General features: G+C 39.8%; 1 protein-coding gene across 5 annotated transcripts; it reads left to right on the forward strand.

Moving 5' to 3' along the window:
- Window positions 1–2,252: 2,252 nt before the first annotated feature.
- On the forward strand, window positions 2,253–24,780 carry LOC117951363 (long-chain-fatty-acid--CoA ligase 1-like). 5 transcript variants are annotated; one of them, XM_034883057.1, is made up of 22 exons: window positions 2,253–2,309; window positions 8,088–8,144; window positions 8,282–8,483; window positions 9,191–9,305; window positions 9,494–9,558; window positions 10,366–10,467; window positions 12,434–12,533; window positions 12,656–12,831; window positions 13,924–13,956; window positions 14,058–14,109; window positions 14,295–14,368; window positions 14,914–14,991; window positions 15,400–15,534; window positions 16,751–16,885; window positions 18,448–18,543; window positions 19,163–19,235; window positions 19,361–19,449; window positions 19,543–19,659; window positions 21,457–21,600; window positions 23,206–23,310; window positions 24,044–24,115; window positions 24,280–24,780. In XM_034883057.1, the coding sequence occupies exons 3-22, from the start codon at window positions 8,289–8,291 to the stop codon at window positions 24,418–24,420; spliced, it is 2,097 nt and encodes a 698-aa protein (XP_034738948.1). In that variant the 5' UTR covers window positions 2,253–2,309; window positions 8,088–8,144; window positions 8,282–8,288; the 3' UTR covers window positions 24,421–24,780. The 5 variants fall into 5 exon arrangements, with proteins under 5 accessions (XP_034738948.1, XP_034738944.1, XP_034738946.1 ...); XM_034883053.1 differs by lacking the exon at window positions 14,914–14,991 and adding an exon at window positions 15,158–15,235; XM_034883055.1 differs by lacking the exon at window positions 14,914–14,991 and adding an exon at window positions 15,158–15,235 and having other exon boundaries at window positions 8,285–8,483.

Here is a 24,780-nt window from a genome sequence, read left to right on the forward strand (position 1 = left end):
ATATTCGTCACAACGGACTCCTTGAAGAACGAGGGACATTAAAGCGCACACAAAAGTAAATCTGGTAACAAATGTGCCAATGCTACTGGTACTGCTTTACAGTTCTGTCAGACATTGCTTTGTCGCATCGTAGCAGCAATTTTACCAATGGTCTTTCTATACCGAATAATGCTTCTATAAGGTGTTGTGTATATGGAAAATAATGTTAATGATTTTAATATGTATAAGCTATCAGGTATTTTAAACATGAGCAACTCTGGGCCTTGGGTTAATAGTATTAATGCACAGATAGGTCCCACTTTTGAATTTAGAACTGCTTTAACTGGTAATACGATATTGTGTAATTATAGTTCTCTATATAGTAACCTAACTATGAAAAGACATCCCTGGTAACCAGACTCAACTGTTCCAAACCACTTTTTCCACTTCCAAACTAAATGATGTTAACACTGGAAAACCAATGTATCTGGATTTAAAGCTGCAGAGGAATATGAGAAAATTAGTAACACGTGGATTGATCTGCAAGATGTTTTAAGGACGTTTCCGAAGCAGCCGTCAAATACATAAAGTATATGTAAAAGTATTCCTTTACAGTTTTAATTTGTGCTTTTAAATGTGTTCTATGTTCTCTACAGAATTTTACATATCAATTTCACGGTTATTTTGTTCTGCATATTCACAAGAGCTCTAATTTATATTTTTTACAACTTGTTTGTTCTGCAGTTCTTAAATGGCTAGTGTGTGTTGACATAAAGCTTTAAACTTGATTGATTTCAGTTCACAACATGTGGTTCTTCCAGATAGTCACATAGCTGACATATTTAAATGTGAAATGCACACTGTTAGAAGCAATTTAGGACTTCAGAAAAACTATTATGTGTGTCCAAGAAAGGACGAAGATTAAGTTTTATGATGCAGTTTTTTATTTGTCTTTGACAGTTGTAGATTGTCTGAAATCATTGTACTGTTGTTAGACTGTCATTATGAAAAGGTAGGGCACATCTGTTGGAAATAAATAAAACCGTAATTGAGTGATTTTATTTGCATGTGAATGGTTATTCATTAATTATTTCAAAGTGATGCTTGTTCATATTACTTAATCCATTAACAATTAAGATTAAAGTGTTTGCATACCTGCCCAGGGACTGCAGGTGGAAATTAGCCATTGTTGCTATAACCTGGCTTGTATTACAAGTTTAATGTTTATTTGTGCATTGTCCCTGTTTGAAAAAAATACATGTATATTCTTTTTTTATTCTACATGTCCCCTTTATGTCCATTAATGTTGTTTTAAGCACCGACCACATTGCCTCCTTAGTATCAAGTAACAAAAAAATACCTGGTCACTCAATACCAAATTTGAATACCCAGGAAATCTCTTCAGCTTCAGGGAGTCAATAAGCATGCAGCATATTTCTACCATGATCTAATAATGCTGCTGACGTTGTAGAGACAGACAGGAAAAACTGAGACAGGGCTCACATAATAGGAGCTGAAAAATAAAATGTGTGACGTAATGTTTTAATATCTTTAAGTTAAAATTGATTTTAATAAAATTGTATTTTTCAGGAATTGGTATCGAAGTCACGATATCTTGAATCGGTACGATTCCCAGCCCCATCCGCAATTCACATCAGCACTAAGGGAAACAGCTGCTACGCCTGAAATCCAGCAGATGAAGGTTTTACACTGAAGAAGCAGAAGTTAAATGTTCCACAGTGATTCATGCACTTTTCAAAGTCTTAGGAGTGTGCCTAGGCCAGGCCACTCTAGGTTAGATATTCCTAGCAACTCCAAATCTAAGACAGACTCTCAAGAGGCAAGATGAAATAGCTCATTGATTTTAATTTTTATTTATGGTGTCAAATTATAACAGACGTTATCTTGGGACACTTGTCAGTTAGAGCAAAGACCTTAATAACCTCTTGGTTAGAGTAGGTATAGACCAAACTGTAATTTACAGAGACCCAACAATTTCCTCAAGATCACACATTTCGTGCAATGCGCTTATGTTATGACCGGAAATTGAGCAGTTTGCCTTCAAAATGCAGTGTGAAAAAACAAACCTCAAAAGACAATCTCGAAAGACTAAAGTTCTTTATTATGTTACTTTGGAATCTTTATTATAAAATATTTTATGCACTTACACTATTTTAATGCTTATCTTTTTCTTATTATTTTACTCATAAGAAAGTTGTGTAGATATAATAAATCTTATTTTGAAATCTTTGTCCGGAAGTTACCGTTTTTAATACTACATTTGAGCGCGTGGTCAGCAACGAGAAGACGGGGACGTCTGCTGCTAACAGGTGGGAAGCATGGATGGTGGGAAATAGTTCAAATGAGCTAAATATTGTTGGTTTAATAATATTGACCCAAAATAATAGTTTGTTAAGTTGTTACACCACATGGTTAGCAAAAATTTACGAATGTAGCATATGAACTACACAGTGAATATGCAGTGGTATTGAAAGACAGTCAATGTGTCTTCTTGTTCGTGGGAAAACATGAATAATAACGTAACGCCTGACAGAAAAACTTGTCCATTGCATTTCTTTTAATTCGGCGTTAAAATAAATCTAAACTGTTAAATACTGTGCGCAGTAATTACCCGTACCCACGGTCATTTTTCAATATGCGTTAACGTCACGGAGTCTGCTCCTTTAACCAGTTAGTTAGTAGTTTGCTAATGGTTAAATGGCTATAAAACGTTATGTCGAAGAGACTTCATGCAAATTTAAATGATTCTGTACGAGTGCCTTCCCGTTTTAAACACTTAAATGGAGTTTTACATTTATGTCCGTCCCTGTAACGGTTCTTAGGGGGTAAACGTTGGCAGAGGGGGGGAATGAATACTGGACGTTTTGTGTTCCAAGGGTTAGCTACTAGTCGACCTACAGTGGTCAATGTCCAGTCAAGTTAAATGGAACGTTACTGTAAAGTTCAAAGTCCAACGGTAGTGATATTGAAATATAAGCTTACGACCAGTTTTGGACCTGCCGTCGGGTGGCTGGCTTGTGTGTGAGTTTCCTTTTGTGTATAGTATGTAGTAAATATTTAATAATAATTATGATATTCTGTAGAAACAGTATTATGCATTGCATACATTACACAGACGAACACTTAAAAAGTGACTACAGGGATCTAGTGGCACCATGACATAAGTGACACAGTAAAGGTTTTGAGGTGAAAGGTGACTTGTCTCTCATTGGCTGACAGCCACGAACCCACCCTACGTTCATTGGTTTCTAGGAATGCAGCCCCCTCCCCCATAGTACAGCTCTACTCTCCTTTATCTCTCTCTGGTGGCGCTCGTTATGCACACCGGTACGCTCAAGCAAAATCCTAAAATAAGATGTGTGTTGGATGGTCCAATAGAACATATCTAGGAAATGATGGGGTTATAAGCGTTCTTGACCTCCAGTTCCTACCATGGTGTGTAGCATGGAGTTACTGAGTCCGCACACCTGAGCAAATTTTGGATAAACTCGCATGAAATAGAATATCTCGAGTAAAATATAAGTACCTCAAAATTGTACTTGGTAGGCACTTTATTTTAGCGTTGTTGGACAAAAACTTATGTTTCAGCATTTTGTAATGTAACTGGTCTGAGAGGAAACTAGACTCCTCATGGCTGTTTCCAGGATTTAGATAGATCCTTCCTGAGGGAGACTCTGGCCAATCACAGGTCATTTCAGAGAGAAAGAGTGTTTTTTTTATGGAATCCCATTTTAAATAGATACATATATATGCCTATTAATTACCCCTTGAAATATGAATATATGAATAAATGTACATATAGCTATATAAATGAGTCAATATAGGTCCATATACATATAAATATTTTTTAAACAACAATAAATACATGGAAATAAATAAATGTGACTTAATGAAATAAGGTTCCGGAAATGAATAAAAGTTTTGACATTTGACAAAGTTATTGGTTTGGACGAATAAAGATTATCTGAAATTTTCAATATGTTCTGATAGGGCATGGGGAGACAGTAATAAGCCTAAATGAAAAATAAAATAGCTGAGAAAATTCAAGAAGAAAACATTTTTTACTAAATGTAATGACTAAAGGTTGACAAAAATGTAATGACTTTTCATCAACTAACACTGGACTAAGTATTTTGAGTTGTCTACGTTGGTATTGACAGTGGTAGAAGAAGTACTTAAAACTATTAACTATTAATAGCAGGCTAAACCTATTATTACCACATAGTGAAAGTCCTGCATTTGGGTTGAGTGGTCCGAAGAGTGAAAGAGAGACGCATTATCAGCATGTTGCGATATGTTGCGATATCGGTACAACATCGATATACAGTATTACCAAGCCCTAGCAGTATGTGGGGTGGCCTTGGGGGCTTCTATGAGTTATTTTGGGGTACAATGGTTCTGGAGAATGCTACAAGCAGCAATAGCACAGGCCAAGCAATTGGCCCGTCTGGAACAACAGGCACTGCACTAGTTGTTTTCAAGCTTGCAGCTTTTGTGTTGCTGATTGTTTCGCGTTTTTTTGCAGAAAGAAAAAGAATGGCCAATGTCTAAATGGGATGTAAAGAAAAATATATTCAGAGTCAAAAACGAGATTCATCAATTGTCAGAAAATAATTCTGTAACTTTTCAATAATATTGATAATAGATTAATTGTAGAATTCCTTTATCAAGCATGAACACTAAACGTCACCTTCTCCACTGGGAGGTTTTCTCAATTAACTGAATATCTTTTGGTTTGGGGCAGACAAAACCAGCTAATTTTAGAGATACCTTTAGGATTTAGGCAATTTAAATTTAAATTTTGAAAGGGAACCTATTAAGCTTTTCCATAATTTCTGTTATATTTACAATTTAACTTATTTTTAAAAAGTAAGTGCTGTAGTACAACTAGCAGGAGAAAAGTTATAATTGAGGTAAATTAATGAATATTTGTGCTCGTTCGGTGTAGTAGTTTGTAGATGTACCTAAGTGCTCGTCGTACTAGCAGTAGCAACAGAGAGCAGAAGGCAGCAGGCAAGTGTCCTTTAAATAAACTACTCTTGTACTTGCAAACTTTACAATGCCTCGTTTTATGAGTACACAACCTATTTTGAACCCTATTTACGAGACACACACTTGGTTCCAATAGGGTTAGGCATTTGAAAAACGTCCTTTTAAAAAATAAATAAGAAACTGCATTTAGTTTATTTCGGTACAATTTAAAGATCAAACAATTAGGCTACTTAATGGACTCTAAACACAGACCCAGTATGTAAGCAATAACAGCATATATGCCACAGCTCAAACAATGAACGGAACAGCTTCCTCTCTATTGTGCAGTTTTTTCCTTTGATCAGCTTTTATCTCACTTTCTCTAATCACGTCAGCTGCCCACACCAGGGTCGCAGGTCTCTGGGGGAAAGGTGACGGGACCAAGCAACTGCTTGAACCCACAGGCTTGGCTTTCGCAAGGCACTTAGTTAGGGCAGTAACATTCTATTCATGGAACTACAGTAAGACAGACAATCCAGTTGAGTAAGATAAACGGGGTGTGTGGATGCACAATGCAGTATTGTGGAATAAAATATTCAATTAATTTGAATTGTATTTGTAACCGCAAATCAGAAAAATCTGAAACTCAGTAATTTGGTCTCCCAGCTGTTACTATCTCTCATTGATCTTGTCTATGGATAAGTTCATTATTGTGCACATTCAGTCTCTGAGTCAATCAGATTGACCGTCTTGCCCCAGTCAGCCAACCAGAGCCCTCTCTGGAGCCAGTATGACCTTTGATTGCGAGATAAGCTGAGGTTACACATCACCTCGGAACAGAATCTGTGCCTGTGCAGAATCAGGTTTCGGTACCAGTCGCATATCCCAGTCTCTTCCTCCTCCCCGTGAGAGCAGAGCGTGCCGGTTGCCGTAGCAGCAGTAACAACAGCATTCCCAGGGTCGCTGTCGCAGCCACTGTGTCGTGACTGCTTGCTGTTACAGGTGAGTGGGGAAGACGTTCAATAGGGATAAAGTGGTACTCTGGCATATAAATAGCTCAGCATTGTGCCTGTAGAAGATGGAAACAATGTGGTTGCCTTGCCATCTGTCTGTGTGTTGTTATTGAAGCCTACCAGGCATAGTCTTATACAGGTTTGTTCCAGCTTAGAGGTGGCACAGTTACTTGTCCGTAACCTTTGAGGCATATGGTAAACTTGCTAGGTATCGATATCTCAGTGACTGTGGATTTTTGTCGAACGTCTTAAATTCTATATCAAACACAGCGCCTATGAGTTGTATTGTATGTGTTGCATGTAAGGTATGGTTTGTTTTCACTTGCAACCATGTGAAAGTGAATTGAAAGCAATCCCCACACTTGAGGCATTAGAAATTAGAAAAGGGTATTTTATTGGGAGTCTACCTGCATCAGGATCACAAAAAGACGCAGTATGAAAAAAAAGGTAGAACTTAAATAGGGACCTTTTAACTTTTGAAAGAAGTAATATGACAATCTTTCCTACACAAGTGGACATTTTTAATTTATTAGCAAAAATATCATGGGGTTTTGCTGCTCCAGTCTTAATTGGACCGGTTCGTCCAGTAGGGATGGGGGAAGAAATCAATACAGTATAGTATCACAACATTTTCTGCGATAGACAGACGCAAAGTATTAACCTATTAAAATTTATGTTTTGGTCACTTTGTCTGCTCGACAATCCCATTTTGCAGCTGTAAAATTGAAGTGACAATAACAAATAAGAGTATCTTTTTAGGTACAAACAGGTGTTGACAAGATTCCTTTTGGGGACATCTTGAAGTTTGAAGTTAGGATAATACATAGCAATATATCGCCAAATATTGCAAGACGTTTAAAATCGCAATAATATCGTATTGAGACGTAAGTATGGTGATGATATTGTATCGTGAGGCCTCTGGTCGTCCCATAATTGTCCCTTGTGTCCAAAGTGGCTGCTGTTATGCAAAAGTGGCATTGGCTCATTTGAATGCCAATAATTAAAAATTGAATCCATATTTAAATGGGAAGTAAATATATATATATATATATATTTTTTAAAGGCAAAATGTCTCACAGATGTTAGGCTATATGTTGTGTAACCAAACAAATAATACTGAAGCACCACAATCCGCTCTTAATCAACCTACATCATTGCTAACAATTGACAGTGTAAACCCAGAAAGCTTTTGAGAGTCTAAGTGATCCCACAATGCTTCTCACATGCATTCATCATGCTCCCTTGTGGCCGTTGGATCTGTTTGCTAATGGGCGACTGATTAATTAGATTTTCTAAGCGTTGGTTTTAAACCAAGGCCGTTGGGACAACTGGTCTTGATGTGATCAGTGTTTTCCTTCCGTTTGTTTTGTTGTCTTGGAATCTGGGCCTAAGGTCAACGCCTTCACATGGAGCTGGACCTGTCCCGGTTGTCACTTAAAGACTTCAGACGCTGTTGTTTCTAATCTGTTTATTCTTAAACACCTCATCTATGTGTGTGTCTGTGTTTGAACCTTCTTCCCCACCTATAAAACACAAACACACACCATGGGAACGTGCCCTCCGAGAATCTGTTAAATGTATGACATATGATCTAATGATACTGCAATATGAGCCCCTGTTATTATTCTACAGTAGTAGCAGCAGGACCAGGTGTTTGAGAGTAGACTGGAGAGAGGAACATAACTTTGCTGGTGGTTGATCTGGACTGAGCAATGGATTTATGATTTAAAAAATTGCACAGATAGTTTTTGTGTCAAATAGCCTCATATTTGAAAAGCATACTGTATCGGTACTCAGTTCTGTTTCAACAGCGTTTTGAAGCGATCTCAGACCACAAACGTTTTGGATCCGTATCAGAAACGCTCTCCCTCTGAGATCGCGTAAGAACATTCACTGGGAGCTCATTGTCTGACGTTACTCTGCAGTTGAAAATCATGGATGTTTAAGTATAATAAGAAAAGTAAGACCAAGGATTTATTTCAGATCAAACCAAATGAGGGATGTAATCGCTTGGTGGTTAAAAATAACAAACCTCCAGAAATGACGGCTCAAAAAATCAATCAACCATCATCAACCAATCAGTCTTGTCTTTCCTCTCTTTAGGTCCCCTCGTGGCCAGCTTCTCTCGACACACACTCTTACCTCACCTCAGGGCCAGCTGTGAGTGCTCACACACGCATCATTCATCTTGCACACACACACACACACACACACACACACACACACACTTACACATTAACGTACAAACTAACAAACAGGTACACTTTCAATGAACACAAACCTTTCCCCCTTATCAGCAGCATCATGCTGAACCAGGAGATCTTGAAGAAGCTGAAATTGCCAGATCTGAAAGATGTCAGCCAATATATCAGAAGTGTCTCCACCCCGGTGTTGGTCAGCATGGGGGCCATGGCTGCCGCGACAACCTACTACCTGGCAACACGACCCAAGGCCGTCCCACCAGTCTGCGACCTCCGTATGCAGTCAGTGGAGGTTCCGGTGAGTTGGCTGTGTATCTGGGCATGTAGCTGTAGGGTGGCTGTGGCTCAGCGGTAGAGAGGTCACCTGGAAAGTTTGAAGGTTGGTGGTTTGATCCCTGGCCATATGGAAGTGTGCTTGAGCAAGACAATGAACCCCAGGTGTGTGAGTGTTTATCTGATGAGCAGGTGGCATCTTGTACAGCAGCCTTGGCCACAGTGTGTAAATGGAGACAAAAAAAGCGCTATATAAGAACATTCCATTTACATACGACGGACAAACTATCGCGATAGATAGATTGTTTCTGTTGACTTTGAAAGAAGTGTATTTTACAATGCTAAATAATGACTTTATTTACATGGAGTCTGGTGAGTTTAGTGAACGCGATTTCGCAGATGTTGTCATGTTTAAAAAAAGGATCTTACTCGGGTCGACCTTAGAAATCTTTCCATAATGTTGTCAGACACTTGTAATATTAATCCGAGCCTCTCAGTGGCAAAATGAGCAGGGTTGTGAAGATAAATACAAGCTTTACAGTTGCCCAATCAACTTACATTGTAGCTTTTTTACCAGTCAGCGCTGTCTGGAAGGCGACTTTGGGTACTTAAAACACAAAACTCCTCACAATAAGCAAACTGTAACTGTGCGTGAATTAAATATCCACGTATTGGACAAGAGGCTGAAACAGATGTTTGAGTAACTAGAGGATCTTCTCTTTCTTTTTTCAGGGAGGAGATTTTGCACGCCAATCAGTTTTACTGAACGGAAAGGGTCACATAACACATTTCTATGATGATGCCAGAACATTGTATGAGTTCTTCCTCAGAGGAGTCCGGGTTTCCAGTAAGTCACTAATGCATTAATATGATATGGAGAGAAAAGAATGTGTGAGCAGCAGAATAAACAGGGTATGTATGTATTAATGTGGTTAAAATTCTCTTTGTTTTTTCTTTTGTCTCTTTTCTTTCTTCAATTCTCTTCTCCCCCCAACACCCCCTCATCCCCTCGGTTGCCCTCCTTTCATCCTCAAGATAATGGTCCCTGTCTGGGCTCCAGGAAACCAAAACAGCCGTATGAATGGATGTCTTATAGCGAGGTCAGAGTCACCATATGACTTGCATGTATTTATGTCTGAATTTAGTCATTAAGGTGGCTTATCTAATTAATTATATTTCTTCTTGTGCTTGAAAATGATAAAGGGGCATTTCACCAGTTTTACACATTGAGTTCAGTCAAACTTGTCATGAGAAGTTATGGTGTGCAAAAAAAACAACAAATCACTTAATGTATTACGTTAATTAGAACACAGCTATTATAGTTCTGTTTTTATCTGGTTTGATGTAAAAATTGTTTTTAAACAGACCAAATTAAAGGGGCTATACTTGATAAGTAAACTTAATTATCTGCTGATTCACTTTGTGGCTAAACCTGTTCTATTAGAAACACAAAATACAAGGATGAACCCAAAGAAAAAAGAAATGGGTCTCTTTTATTCCTTTTCAAATGTTTTTCTAATTACTAGCCTTACTATGATAATATTTTAACCAAGAAGGGATTTGTTAGCTCGTTGTCTGTCACTGATAGTAAAACAGAAATTCAGCTTGAACAATGAACAACGTGAATTATTAATCAAACATTCCAGCAACACCTTAGTGACCACAATCAACCAAAGGCTGTAAAAGCAATAGCTTATGACATGTTAACTGTGCTATTATCAGCAGTGCATGTGATAATATTGAACATCATAAACCATGTTTTGTTCTTCATTTATAACCAGGTCCAACAAAGCTATGTTAATTAATTGATGCAGCATTAACTCTGTGTGTGTGTGTGTGTGTGTGTGTGTGTGTGAGTGTGTGTGTGTGTGTGTGTGTGTGTGTGTGTGTGTGTGTGTGTGATTTAGGTATTGGAGCGAACAGAGAATCTGGGCTCAGCATTTCTCCACAAAGGACACTCTAAGACCACAGACCCCCACATTGGCATCTTCTCTCAGAACAGACCTGAGGTAAAGTACACCTTTTTACTCAGTGCCTGATTGCCGAGCTCGGGATTGTGTCAAAATCACACTCCTCTGACTCCTTAGATTCAGTTTGACTTACACTCTCCCAGGATGTCATTATCCCGGATGTTCGTTGTGAGGAAACCTAAAATAATCTGCTTAGAAAGTTTTTCTTCAAGTTATCCAGTGATAGTTGTCTGTACACCAATCGGTACATTGCCAACAGAAACACCTTATAGCTAATTTAGCATGCGTTTTTGGTGCCAATTTGCCAAAACATAAACAAATTTAAGCTGAAAAATAGTTTTAGGCGACACTGTAAACAACTGAACCCATAGTGTCATATACTCCCTGTGTCAGCCTTCAAAGCATTGGAACTGGTTGTTTCAGAACTTAAAGCATGATTATTATATTACGTATATGTAGCCTGTAAATGAAAAGAGAGAAAACACAGCAAAAAAGCCTAGTGTTTAAGCTTAAAGATGCCCTGCCCCACGTATTTCATTATTTTGTGGTAATATCTGAAGTTCTACCACGGACTCTGTAACTTGGTTACCTTGGTTACTTTGTTTCAAGCCATTCTAGCGTGGTATCAAAAGCCTGCAGGAAGACTCAGCTCCATTTGTGCGAGTTCTTATTAATATTCAATGAGCTAAGCTGCTTGACTCTAATTGGCTAACAGCTGGCCTATGAGAGCCTGTCTATGGGCATCCTTTAACCAGCACAACTGGGCGAGCTCATGAATAGTAATGAGCTCAGGCAACATGACGTCAGACTGACCAGCTTTTGTAATTGGCCTGATTTCTCCACTTATTTCTTTCTAGTAGCTAGAGCTGACAGAGAAGGGTAGCAGTTTATTTTCACATTAACAACATAACACAAACACATATGGACCTAACATATTTTAAAAAATGCAAGGAATAACAGTTTTGTGTAGCACGGCACCTTTAAAGGGTAATTTAATTTTTCTTTTCTTTTTTTCCAACCTGGACCCTATTTCCCAATGTTTTTGTATCTAAGTGACTTATGGTCTTTGTCTTTGAAATCGGTGCATTAAGCAGGACCGCTGCGCAAAACAATCTGCCATGGTTATTGGCAATTGCACATTAACTTTAATGTACTTTATGTCCAAAAGTGCCACCGACGTGCTCAGGTTATTATTCTTGACAATATTATGGAAAGAAACCCTACAGAGATAGACTTTTTTGTAAAGATTAGGATCCTTTTGTTCAACATGAAGCAACCGTAACATCACTGAACCACCAACTTTTTTTTTCAAATAAACTAATTTTATCATCATAAAAAAAACAACTTCACTCAAAGTAGACGGAAACAAAATAAAAGCATAAAAAACCTTCTTGGTTCTTCTGTCCATTGTTACAACAATCACCGCTCTGGTTTGGTTGATATAAAATCTTAATTCTCCCAGTTACATGTGACTATATCTTGGCTCTACACACGCTAAAAGTACTGTTTATTTAGGTGAAGTCTGGTGAGTTGGGAGCTTTTTCTGAACAACAAAACAAGAAGATCTTTCTCTGTAGGGATCCTTTCAATTATGTTTTCACACACTTAATAATAATCGGAGCCTGTTGAAAACAAAACTTTTTGCGAATGGAAATTGACAATGCACATTAGACCTATATGGTTACATTGTAGCCTGGTTCTGCTCCCGGTCAAGCCTTCGTGCTCAATACTGGACCAAAATCAAAGATTTTTGTTCACGTCACTTAGACACCAATGCATGGGAAAATAGGTTAAAAAATACTGAAATAACCCTTTAAATGGATTTTCAGTAGGGCAATTGAACCTTTAGTCAAACATATTGGGAAAGCATCTGTAAACTCAGATAGAGCTATCGGAGCCATCACATACACTCTATTTATAATCTTACCAGTGTTTTATCTGCTATTGTTTCTGAGTAAAAGGATTGTTTTATAATTTCTTTGTGTGTGTGTGTGTGTGTGTGTAGTGGACCATCAGTGAGCTGGCATGTTACACCTATTCTCTGGTGACAGTCCCTCTATACGACACACTGGGAACAGAAGCCATCGGCTACATTATAGACATAGGTGAACCACAGCAAAAACAAGAGATTTGCATACACACCAATGCCCCCTATAATCCAGTGTTGTTGTTGTTGGTGAAGAACAGCGTGTAACCGGATCTGTCTGTTTGCATGTTGTTTCTGCAGCTTCCATCTCGACTTTGGTGTGTGACGTGGTAGATAAAGTCAACCTGGTACTGGACTGCGTTAAGGACAGGAAACACTCTGTCAAGACAATCGTTCTGATGGAGACCCCCAGTGCCGAGCTGGTCGACAGGTGTCAACTGGCTGGAATCCACATAATCAGCCTGCAGGAGATGGAGGTCAGCTGAAAGCCACCTCTTCTTTTTTATTTCTTTATTTTTGAGTTGTTTTTGTATTTTCCGCTCTTCTCTTAGTAAGTTTGGAAATATTCTATATTATAACAATTTCACACTCAATGCTTTCTTCTTCTGTCTTTGGTTATTTTCCTCGGATCTTCCAGTTTTTATGTGTAACTTTCTATCTTGTTGGTTCTGGTTCTCCTTTATGCTGACTTTACACCCAACGACTTTTCAAGCTATAATACTTTTGCAGCCTATTTCCTAATATCAGAATGAATACATGAGTCTTGCTAGAGTTGGGACGCACTCACGTAGTCTCAGCGGTTTGGTGTTTGGTGTAAGGTGGCCGTACAACTCAAACCCAGTCAGTCTTTTCTTGACAAAAACAAAAATGTCTGATATTTTCATACATTTTGGCAGTGAAGTTAAATCACATAAACATTGTCAACAACCAATGGGTGAACTCCCTCCAGCACCAAACAGGAAGCAGTAAATGGCTAGAGCCAGTGTTGTTTATGGTTGATATAGTCTAGCTAAATGTTAAAGAGGGAAAGTTGCTGATTTTGAACCCTTCCGAAGGGCGCCATCAAATGGGAGATTTAGTGGTGGATAAATGCGGACCCCCGTGTATCTGCATTTAGGCCAGAAAATCAGCAAACTTTCCCTTTGTTACCAGCTACAACTATCGGCATCTGTGGGTATATGTGTGACCTTGCAAGAAACTCAGTCTATATATATTATGATGATATCATGATATATGATGTTTTATACGTTATATGGTTGTCTTTACATGTCAGATGTGTCAGACTTTAGCCTTTTCAAATACTGTTAATTCTTCTTGTGTAATGTAGGTATGACTTGTTTTTGCTCTTTTTGTTGTTGTTTTTTGGTTTTAACTTGCTTTTGTGTTTTTGCTTTCTTCTTTTGCTAACTTGTTGTGTGCTTACTTATTGTTTTTTTGCTTTGCTGTCCAGTTGTCTTTTTTTAATTTGCATTTTCACTATTACTGTTTTTTGTTGCTTTGTTGTCATTTTTTCTGTCACTTTACTCCATTCACAATGGCTTCATTAATGTGCTTTTCTTGTTGCGCAGTCCATCGGGAAGGCCAACCATCGGCAACCCATGGTAAGTAAACACTGGCCTGTAAGTGACTTATTGCCGGTCAGTACTTGAATTGACGACAATGTTGTGACACTGTTTTAACGTTACCACCCTAATCCCTGTAGCCTCCGCAACCAAAGGACATGGCTCTCATCTGCTTTACCAGTGGAACAACAGGTGACACTAACACACACTCACACACAGGGAATGCCACACTACGAGTATCTGAAATATATACCACATATACACTTAAACCCTAAACTTCTTGTGTGTCTGTGTGTGTGTGTGTGTGTGTGTGTGTGTGTGTATGTATATATTTGTGTGTGTGTGTGTGTGTGTGTGTGTGTGTGTGTGACTTTCAGGAAACCCAAAAGGAGCTATGCTGACACATGAGAATGTTGTGTCCAACTGCTCCGCCTTCATCAAATTGACGGAGGTGAGGCACTGGTGTGACACTGTCAAAGTAAAGTAATAGTGAAACAATGGCTAGAGCATCTTTAGCTTCTGTAACAGGGATTTTTTAGAAGGATTTAAAGATTTAAATCAAAATCTCCTTTACCTCTCCATCTCATTCTCTCCCTCATTTCCTCCTCCTTTACTATGTACAGTATACTTTACTCTTTACTTTAGTCTTTTATTCTGCCATATTATAACCTTGATTTATTGTTTGTCAACTCTTTGCCATTCCATCCAGAGTTAGGTGGGCTCTACTGTTGACCTGCTATCAAACCCTCTAAATATCCAGTCTTCCACTCCTACCCCTCTAGAAAAAGGAGGCGGAATGCTAGGGGTTAAAAATAAGAAAGAGCAGAATTTGATTAATGAATGATGAGAGAAGGAGGAATGGGTGAGGTCTCATTATTAGCCTGACGTCTTTTTGTATAGACACTTCATCCCTAAAACGCTATCAGTATTATTTTTTCCATATTTTTATATTTTAAGAGCGAGACACTTTAATGAACTTTTTCCTCTCCTCTCCAGTCGTATGCTCAGACCACCTCAGACGATGTCATGCTGTCTTTTCTGCCTCTGCCCCACATGTTTGAGAGGGTGGTGGAGGTACACATTAACACTGACTGCATTCTTTTCCTGCCTGTGTGTGTGTGTGTGCGTGTGTGCGTGTGTGTGTGTTTGCTTCCCTGTCTGATGTCCATCGGTGTGTGTTTGTACAACGGTGTGTCCCCCGTCTGTTTGTTTGTATTCCTGCATCTGCATGTGGTTTCAGGTTTGCTGTCCGTTGTTTTGCAGTGATGTCCATATGTCCTTCCTGCCCTTGGCTCATATGTTTGAAAGAGTAGTACAGGTATTGTATGTTCCCTTAGTTCCCATAGTCACCCTTTGTTAATTAACACACATCAATTTGACTGAGAACCCCTGTGTTCCCCTGTTAACCTCTGTTTCATTCCATATTCAATTATGGTGACCTCTTAACTTCTGCCTTCTACATCTTCTGGATACTGCTGACAGGGACTGATGATAGTGAATGGAGCCCGGATTGGCTTTTTCCAAGGAGATATTCGTCTGCTGTCAGATGACCTCAACATGCTGAAACCTACTGTGTTTCCTGTGGTACCCCGACTCCTTAACAGAATGTATGATAAGGTGGGCACAATGATGATATGGTGCGTTCCATTTGTACGAGGATGTCAAAATTTCTGCATTGTAATTCAGAAACGCACTACTTATTGTTAGATTTCCTCACAGTATCAACAGTATTTACCCTGAGCAAGCCGACCTCGGAATCCAATAGGGCTGCTCCGGCCCGCAGAAGTGAAAGCTGTAGTAATATAAACTAGCACTTCTGTCTTATTTGTGTCACATTAAATCAGTCTTCAACACAGTAGTGTCAGACTTCTAACTGTTGACATGTTAAGCTGTTTGTATAAACAAAAAATGGTATTGCTAACAATGGCTAACGTGGATAGAGCAGACTCCACAGTGAAATCTGACGTGTTTTATTGTAAATGGAATGCGGTCAACAAAAGGTTGATATCATTCCAAGCTCTGACTTCTGAGGTAATTGGAAAGCACTAATAGCCTCATAAAAAGCATTGCACACACTTCTGAATCCCTTATGTCTTTTCCACCAAGGCAGTTCTGGTGCTGGTTCGGAGTCACTGCCAAATATTTAACCGGTTCTTTGCTTTTCACACAAATAAACCTGGCTCTGGGCCAAGAAAACGGGTTCCAACTCAGCACCAACTTACCGCTGGTCTAGAGATAAGAACCGTTCACGTCAGGTGCTGGGAGCGGGTCCCGATAGCCATTTTGTAGGGAAGACTGGGACTTCCCCGGTCAAACCGGGACGTCTGTTCACCCTAACTGTGTTTTGCTGTATGCTACTGATTTTGCCATCGCAAGCTAGCAATAGATTATAGTAAACATTGAATCATACGAGATAATTCCCTTTCTTCTTGAACGTATCCTCTGTCCATAGCGTCCACAAATAGCTGTCAAGGCCCGTCTTTGACTTCCAGTGGGAATTTGTAAAGCCAGGAGCAAAAGTATCGGTATGTAGTCCTCCATTATTGTTGGTTGTCATGATGCGTTGCTATGACAATGGAGGTACTTGCAGTCACGTTGTGATATAGCCCTACTCCGGCTCTCAGGCTGTGGAAAATCAGGCTGGTTCTTAGATAAGTGGCGAGTAGAACCAGCACCGAACTGGCAACCGCACCAGCCCAGAACCCGCACCTGGTTAGCCTTGGTGAAAAAGATATATATGACCCATTATCCATCCATCATCCAACTCTCCGTAATGCTGTTCTTATAATTACAGAGAGCCTTTGTGTGTGTGTACATGTGCGTGTGTGTGCAGATCTTTGGGCAGGCCAACACCTCTCTGAAGCGCTGGCTGCTGGGATTCGCCTGCAGAAGGAAGGAGGCCGAGATGAGGAGAGGCATCGTGACTAGAGACAGCATCTGGGATCGACTCATCTTCCGGAAGGTTCAGGTAGATAGAGCCAGCACAGTTAAAACTCCTAGTACGGCGCTGTATCGTTAACTGCTACATGTCCAGGAATGTTTTTTACTATAGCTGGTTGATGTCATGTTTGCCCAGTGTGTAACAGGTCTATTGTCTACATTGTGAAAAATGTAGGTATTACAAGGTTCATAAAAAGGCTACTTTAAGTCAAAACATGTATCCAGGTATCTTCCTCAATTTTGCAGTAAAATAACTAAAATCTTAAAATCCATTGACATTGCGATTTTGGTAAATAATGTACACAGTAAATCTGGGGAGGATGGACAACAATATTACAGTAACTCACAGCAAGACAGACAGACAGACGCAGACAGACAGACACAATAAAATAAACCCACTAATTTTACCTACCACCCACCTACTAAGGTTAATAACTCTTGGACGTCAAAAGTAAAGTCAGACCAATTTCACACTGACCCTACTATAGTAATTCCTGCATGCCTATTGATCACACATTCTGTATAAATCCACCATAAAATAGTTTTTTTGTGTACTACAGATTTTCAGTTCCTCACTAAAAGTGCCCAATAATTTCCCCTCTTTTTTAACAAGAATGAAGTGGTGTTAGTCATCTGTTTTTTTTAAAACCTTTATTAAACAAAAATATATAAGTAACTAAAAAACTTTAACTTTTATGAAATTGAATAAAAAATTATAAGTAACTAATAAATATAACTTTAGTGAAAGTAGTTTTGTGTAGAAACTAGTTTAAATGGTGGTTGAAGACTCATGTAGGGTTCACTGTGTAAGGTCATGTACGCTTTGCAAACACAGGCCTAAGTCATATGTAGGGTTTCTTAGGACTACATGACGGTATGTAACGGTTACATAACGCATGCAATAATATCCTAAGAGCACACACTAAAATAAAAGATAAGATAAGCCTTTATTGATCTCCAGAGGGAAAATTCAGATGTTGCAGCAGCAGGAAAGACAGAGATAAGATCAGATGGAGAATAAGAGGTAGTACTGTTTAAACTAACTAATATCCGAATAGAAGTAAATAAAAAAAGAAATTAACTATAAAAGAGCAATTCAAGAATTAAAAACAAAGTACAACATTGTTATTAGGGCTGCAACTAATGATTATTTTCATTGTCTATTAACCTGTTGATTTTTTTCTCGATCTCGAAAATACGTTTTTTGATCTATAAAATGGTGAAAAATGTTGATCTCTGTTAGCTAAACGTCTTGTACTGTCCACAACTCCAACAAATTCAAGTACCTGTTACAGAGGAAAAAAGATACAAAATAGTTGCATTTAATATGTTGGAATCAGCTTTTACTTTTTTTATAGAAAAACGACTCAAACCGATTAATCGATTATCAAAATAGTTGGCAATTAATTTAATAGTTGACAAGTAATCGATTAATCTTTAAAGCTTTAATTGTTATCCTCAAACAACCTTTACTAAAAGCTTAACACCAGTTGCATTGTTTCTGGTTGACTGATTTTTATTGACATGGACTTGTGGTGGTTACAACTGACAGAGCTGTCCAGTTACATGGTGTTGTGCTGCCCTCTGCAGGCCAGCCTCGGCGGCCGCGTGCGCCTCATGCTGACTGGAGCTGCTCCCATCTCTCCTGCTGTCCTCACCTTCCTCAGAGCGGCAATAGGCTGTCAGGTAGCACAAACACCTGCACAAACACCCGCAAAAACACTCGCACAAACACCCGAACAAACACTCAAACAGACACCCTAACAAACACCCGCACAAACACTCGCACAAACACTCACACAAAAACTTGCACAAACACCTACACAAACACTCAAACAGACAACCTAACAAACACCCGCACAAACACTCGCACAAACACTCACACAAAAACTCGCACAAACACCTACACAAACACTCAAACAGACAACCTAACAAACACCTACACAAATACCCGCACAAACACTCGCACAAACACCTACACAGACACCCTAACAAACACCCGCACAAACACTCACACAAAAAGTCGCAAAAACACCTACACAAACACTCACACAGACAACCTAACAAACACCCACACAAACACTCACATAAAAACTCGCACAAACACCCTAACAAACACCCGGACCAACATTTGCACAATCACCCGCACAAACACTCACACAAAAACTCGCACAAACACCCCAAAAAACACCTGCACACACACAATGACATTTAGAAGAGTGTCAAGCTACAGCTTCATTAAGTGGAAACCTACAAGTAATTATGACAATAACAATCATAATCCTCCCCTCCCCCACTGTTTCAGTTCTATGAAGGTTATGGACAGACAGAGTGCACTGCTGGATGCACCATGACCATGCCTGGTGAATGGAATGCAGGTAACGGATAACAAAGCTGCTTGACTTACTTCATCTTTTACAAGGCTACATGCTCTAAATTGTGGAGAAAAAAGCTGACAGATTACTGCGGGCAACAAGAACTAAACTTGACGTCATGCCTACAGGACATGTCGGCGCTCCTCTGCCTTGCAACACCGTTAAACTGGTGGATGTGCCTGAGATGAACTACCTGGCTGCAAACGGCGAGGGAGAGGTGAAACACAAAGACACACATCATCATAGAAACTCTCTATACATTTTATAATGTACGTCATTCATAAATGTGTGTGTGTGTGTGTGTCTCCAGGTGTGTGTGAAGGGTCCTAACGTGTTCCAGGGTTATCTGAAGGACCCCGAGAAGACCGCCGAGGCTATTGACGCAGATGGTTGGCTTCACACTGGAGACATAGGAAGATGGCTTCCTGTACGTTAAGTAATGTTGTTTGAGCCTCACACGTTTCTATGCCTCCGTGTAGGACTGGGACGGTTACGCATGATCGCATTACTGCAATACCGCGGCCAAGTGACGCCTACCGCATGTCTGAGCTTGTCACCGTCATAACCGCAAAATAACATTGGCCTGCACATGTGCATGGCCCCGTTGTGTTAAATGACACGGATTGTGTCCGGTGACATTGTGTCTAACATGGATTCAAGGTTTTCTAAACAGAACTCATTAAAAGATTGAGCAAAGCCAACCTTTGGCAAGTTGGGGAGGGCAGTGTTCCATAACACATAACAACATACACGGTAGGGAAGGCAAAGACATTTCTCTGTTCTCGGCTGAGGTGGACAGCTGCAGTGTTTATCATTTCACACTAGCCTAGCAGATAGCAGAGTGTCCTTCTGTATATAGCTTTATCCCCCAAAAAAGGCACGGTTGAATTTCTGCCAGCATGCACGTTTCATGGCCTAATACAGAGCGGCTTATGTTGGTAGAGAGAGCACCAAGCTAGAAAACTGCTGAGTCGCTCTTTCTGCTCTCTAATTGCTCAGCTGCTAGACGGGCTGCGACATATGTTTTAGGCTACTGTTTAAGCCAATGTATTTTTCAGGGGAAACGCCATTCACTTTACCGGCGGCATTGACCACAGATAAAGCCCAGAGTCTTGAGAAGCTCTAGCCTGTTGTTTTATTGTTCAATTTTTAACTCACTTTGCATCAACTTAGCTATCTCTTTTCCCTCTAACGCTACTCTCCCTACCCCTCGCTCTCCTTGCCCACCTGGACACTGACGTCACTCACTTAAGGCACCCTGCCATTCTCGCTCTAACTTAAGCTACTCTCGTAAGGGGGTGGCGGTATACTGCACTACCGCAGGAATTTCTTGCTTTTCAACCGCGGTAGAAAAAATCCATACCGTCCCAGCCCTACTGTCCCAGCCCTACTGTCCCAGCCCTACCGTCCCAGACATACCGTCCCAGCCGTGGCCGGAGAGGCATTATGTTTTCGGGTCATCCGTCTGTCCGTCTCATTCTTGTGTTATTTCAGGAACCCCTGGAGGGAATTTCTTCAAATGTAGCAACAACATCCACTTAAGTTTAAGGATATGGGATGTCACTGTAATGTCAAAAAACATTTGTTTGGCCAAAACTGAGGAATTCCTACATTAACTATGACACCATTTCACACAAATGAATAATAGCATAAAATTATGAAGTGATGAAGTCTTATATTCAAAAGGTTAGAGATCAAGTTCTCTGTAATGTCCTTTATTTTTCTTTTCTTTTTTTTCCTGTCTGTGATATTTTCCAAGGCTGTTGTTTCTTTGCACATTTAACGTCATAATCTGCACAAAAAAAAACTTTTCTGACCATTATTCTCAGATAACTCAGGAACAGAAGGGGGAGATTGTGTTCCTATTTCACATTTGGTCAGATACTGATTTGGTGACACTAATGTTGAAACTTGTGGTGATTGTGTAGATCCTATGTGCTGCCGGGTTAGAGATATGTATGTGAAGCATCCATGTTTCTGAAAAAAATACACTTAATTACATTCCCCTGTAAATAAATTGCTCCAAAGTCTTCCCTACATACTGTATATTATGTAAGTCTGGACAAACTGGATGTAAACTGCAACTTGACTGGTTGGTTGAGACACTTTGTTCACTTTGTTCATCTCAACATACATATTTATTTCAACCGAAGTTAATTAGATTGAGTTATACAGCCTGTAGACATTCCATAGAGTGTTATTGTGTCTGCATTTGTGTTGACAGAATGGCACGCTGAAGATCGTGGACAGGAAGAAGCACATCTTTAAGTTGGCACAGGGGGAGTACATTGCTCCGGAAAAGATAGAGAACATCTACATTAGGAGTGATGCGGTGGCACAGGTCTTTGTGCATGGAGACAGTCTGCAGGTAGGTGGCGGGTAGTCCGAGTGTGCGTGTGTGTGTGTGTTGCAGATGTGTACGGTACAAGGCTAGGCTCACAAATTTTCTCCTGGCTCATTATGACCTCTGTTCCCTTTGGAGAAAGTGTATCTCAGTGGGATTGGTGTATTATGGAGCAAGGTGCTATGCTTCCTTCCTCTGTAATCAATGAAGCTGGGGACACAGGGCATGAGAGCAAAAAGTCAAAGTCAAAGTCTGCTTTATTGTCAATTTCTTCACATGTCAAAACATAAAAAGAAATCGAAATTGCGTTTCCCTCTATCCCACGGTAACAAGATATTTATAACAAATTTGGTCCACAGACAAACATAACATTCAAGTAAACAATATAAAAAAGTTAAAATAAGAAGATATAGACAATGAGGAAAATAAGAGCAGCTAAATTTGAGTTAAAAATGTGCAATTATGCATACTGTCGACAGTCTATGTAATGTGCAAAAAGTCAGGCGGTAGCATAGTGGTGCTGGTTATGTAAGAGCAGCAGAAATGTGTTCCCAAGTGTTTTCAGGACAACAAAAAGTGTGCAAGTGTGCAAGTTGAGTAGTGCAAGGCAAGGAAGCCATTTTGGGTCCAAAGTCCACGATATTTATGTAACTGAGGGTAGAGGGGGGAGAGAGTTCAGCATCCTAACAGCCTGGTGTATGAAGCTGTTTGTGAGTCTGGGGGTGCGGGAGCGCAGGCTTCTGTACCTCTTTCCAGAGGGCAGTTGATCAAACAAATTGTGAGCGGGGTGACTTGCATCACTCACAATTGTGGTGGCCTTGCGGGTGAGGTGGGATGTGTAAATGTCCTTCAGGGAGGGGAGTGAAGCACCAATGATCCTTCCAGCTGTGTTCTTTATGCGCTGCAGGGCTTTCCTGTTATATTCAGTGCAGCTTCCGCCCCCCACAGCAATACAGCTAGAGAGGATGCTCTCAATGGTGCCTCGGTAGAATGTAGTCATGATGGCTGGTGGAGCACTTACTCGCCTGAGTTTCCGCAGAAAGTACAGGCGGCGCTGAGCTTTCTTCGCCAGTGATGCAGTGTTGGTGGTCCAGGAGAGGTCTTAATCGTAATGGTGCGCATGCAACGCTAAGATTCACTCTACAAGCATCAAAATAAGGCAGTCTTCCATTTATGTGTTTTACATGACAACAATCCCATAGCAAAAAAGCTTACCGTCTCACCTGTGAATCACACAATCCTATGTCGTGTGTGCGCAGCAGGTGTCGCCAGTTATAAAGTCCATGTGCAGTGTAGCCAAAGCTAAAAAAACTGCTGTATTTAACTTGTATACATACATACACATCCGTGACTGTACTGACCTGACCTCAAATCACTCAACAAAACACATCTCTTCAGATTAGCCTTTCACATACAATATTCTTCCACATTATCTACTGTTAGTTACTGGTTTTATTGTTTTAATTGCTTTTAATATGCTTGTTTTGTGTGTTGGTTTTTATTGCTTCCTCTGTTTTTTAATGTGCTACTGTAAATGTGCTGGTTTTGCTGTCAAGTGTCTTTGAAAACCATGTTAAACGCTATATAAATAAAATGTGTTATTATTATTATTATTATTGTTGTCTCCAGGCATGTCTGGTAGCAGTGGTGGTTCCTGACCCTGACTTCCTGTGTAGCTGGATCAAGAGGATCCTGGGACTGGAGGCCAGCTACAAGGAACTGTGTGGCAGAGCGGTAATACTTTTACCTATTTGATCACAGTATACAGTGGATTAAGTTTCCTGTGTCCACACTGTGAATCCATTTTCCTTTAGGACAATGTTTATTTCATACATATTAACGTTTAATGTGTTTATGAATGCACCAACAACCAAGGAAAATTCCTGGTAAGTGCTACTTACTTGGCAATAAATCCTTTTAATGATTCTGAGTTAAGCAATAAATCCCTTCATTCAGAGCAGTGATTCACACACAGGTATACAGTACATGTACACCAGAAGGTACTTTATATACTTTTTCTAATTGTATCTCTTTACTATTTCCCATATTTGTTTTACAGAGAAAAATAAATAAACAAAGTGGTCTGTAAAGTGGTGTGAGGCTGATCTTCATATATTTATGATCAAAATAAGTAATAAACTACTACCTACTAAGCAAATAAGACTAGCCTCACACCAAACTTCTGGAACACCTGAACACAAATTGTTGCAATTGAGAGTGTGTGAACTTGCTAGCAAGCAGAGAATTCAGAAATAGAAAAAAAAGCCTAAAGTAACAGATAAATGGTTGAAAGATGCAGCTTTGATGACTCCAAGTGGTTGTTTTATGAATGAAAAATTGACCAAACCTACTAAAGAAAAGTGACAAAAATCATAGACAACACACCCCACCTGACTTGTGTAAAGAAGCCACAACCCACGTACAGAGTGTGAATTAAAGGAGATACATCTCTTTTATGTCCTTTCAGGAAGTCAAGGCAGCCATCTTGAAGGACATGGTGCAACTGGGCAAGAATGGAGGCCTCAAGTCCTTTGAGCAGGTAAAACACACACCTTTGCTGTACAGCACCGGGTAGCTCTGTAGATGTGATGTTCTTCCAAACTCTGTTTAGGCATGAGATGCTGTTTTCCTGGAACTAAAACATTATCGTCCTGCCTAACGCCACCTGCCAATGTGTGTGTGTGTGTTTGTGTCCCCTTTTAGGTGAGGGCCATCTGCATCCACACCGAGCTGTTCTCAATCGAGAACGGCCTGCTCACTCCAACTTTGAAGGCCAAGAGGAATGAAATGCGACAGTACTTCAGATCCCAGATAGATGAACTTTACGCTGGAATCAAGATGTAGAAGAAGAGCAAAATGGAAGACCAGACACACAAGCTACCAAAGGCAAACATAGGGAGAGGCCCACACAGGGAAGAAAATGAAGAGATCCCGTCTTACCAAAAGGACCATCAACACGTGTAGTTTTCATGATTCAGAGCATTTAGAACAAAAAAAGGACCTATGTGATCTATGACACGCACTACAAGACCTCCGAAGGTCCAGAGTAGATTTTATGCTTAAAATAAATTCTATTCCATCTAGTTTATTGATGAAATAGTTTTGCCTATGCTATGTACAGTACAAATATGTAACAAGGTGTTGATTCTAATCAGCTATTTTGTGATAATATCTCCATTAAGGATACTTTTTAAAGGGAAATAT

Source organism: Etheostoma cragini, chromosome 10, assembly GCF_013103735.1.
Source record: "Etheostoma cragini isolate CJK2018 chromosome 10, CSU_Ecrag_1.0, whole genome shotgun sequence".
Classification (NCBI taxonomy): Eukaryota; Metazoa; Chordata; class Actinopteri; order Perciformes; family Percidae; genus Etheostoma; species Etheostoma cragini.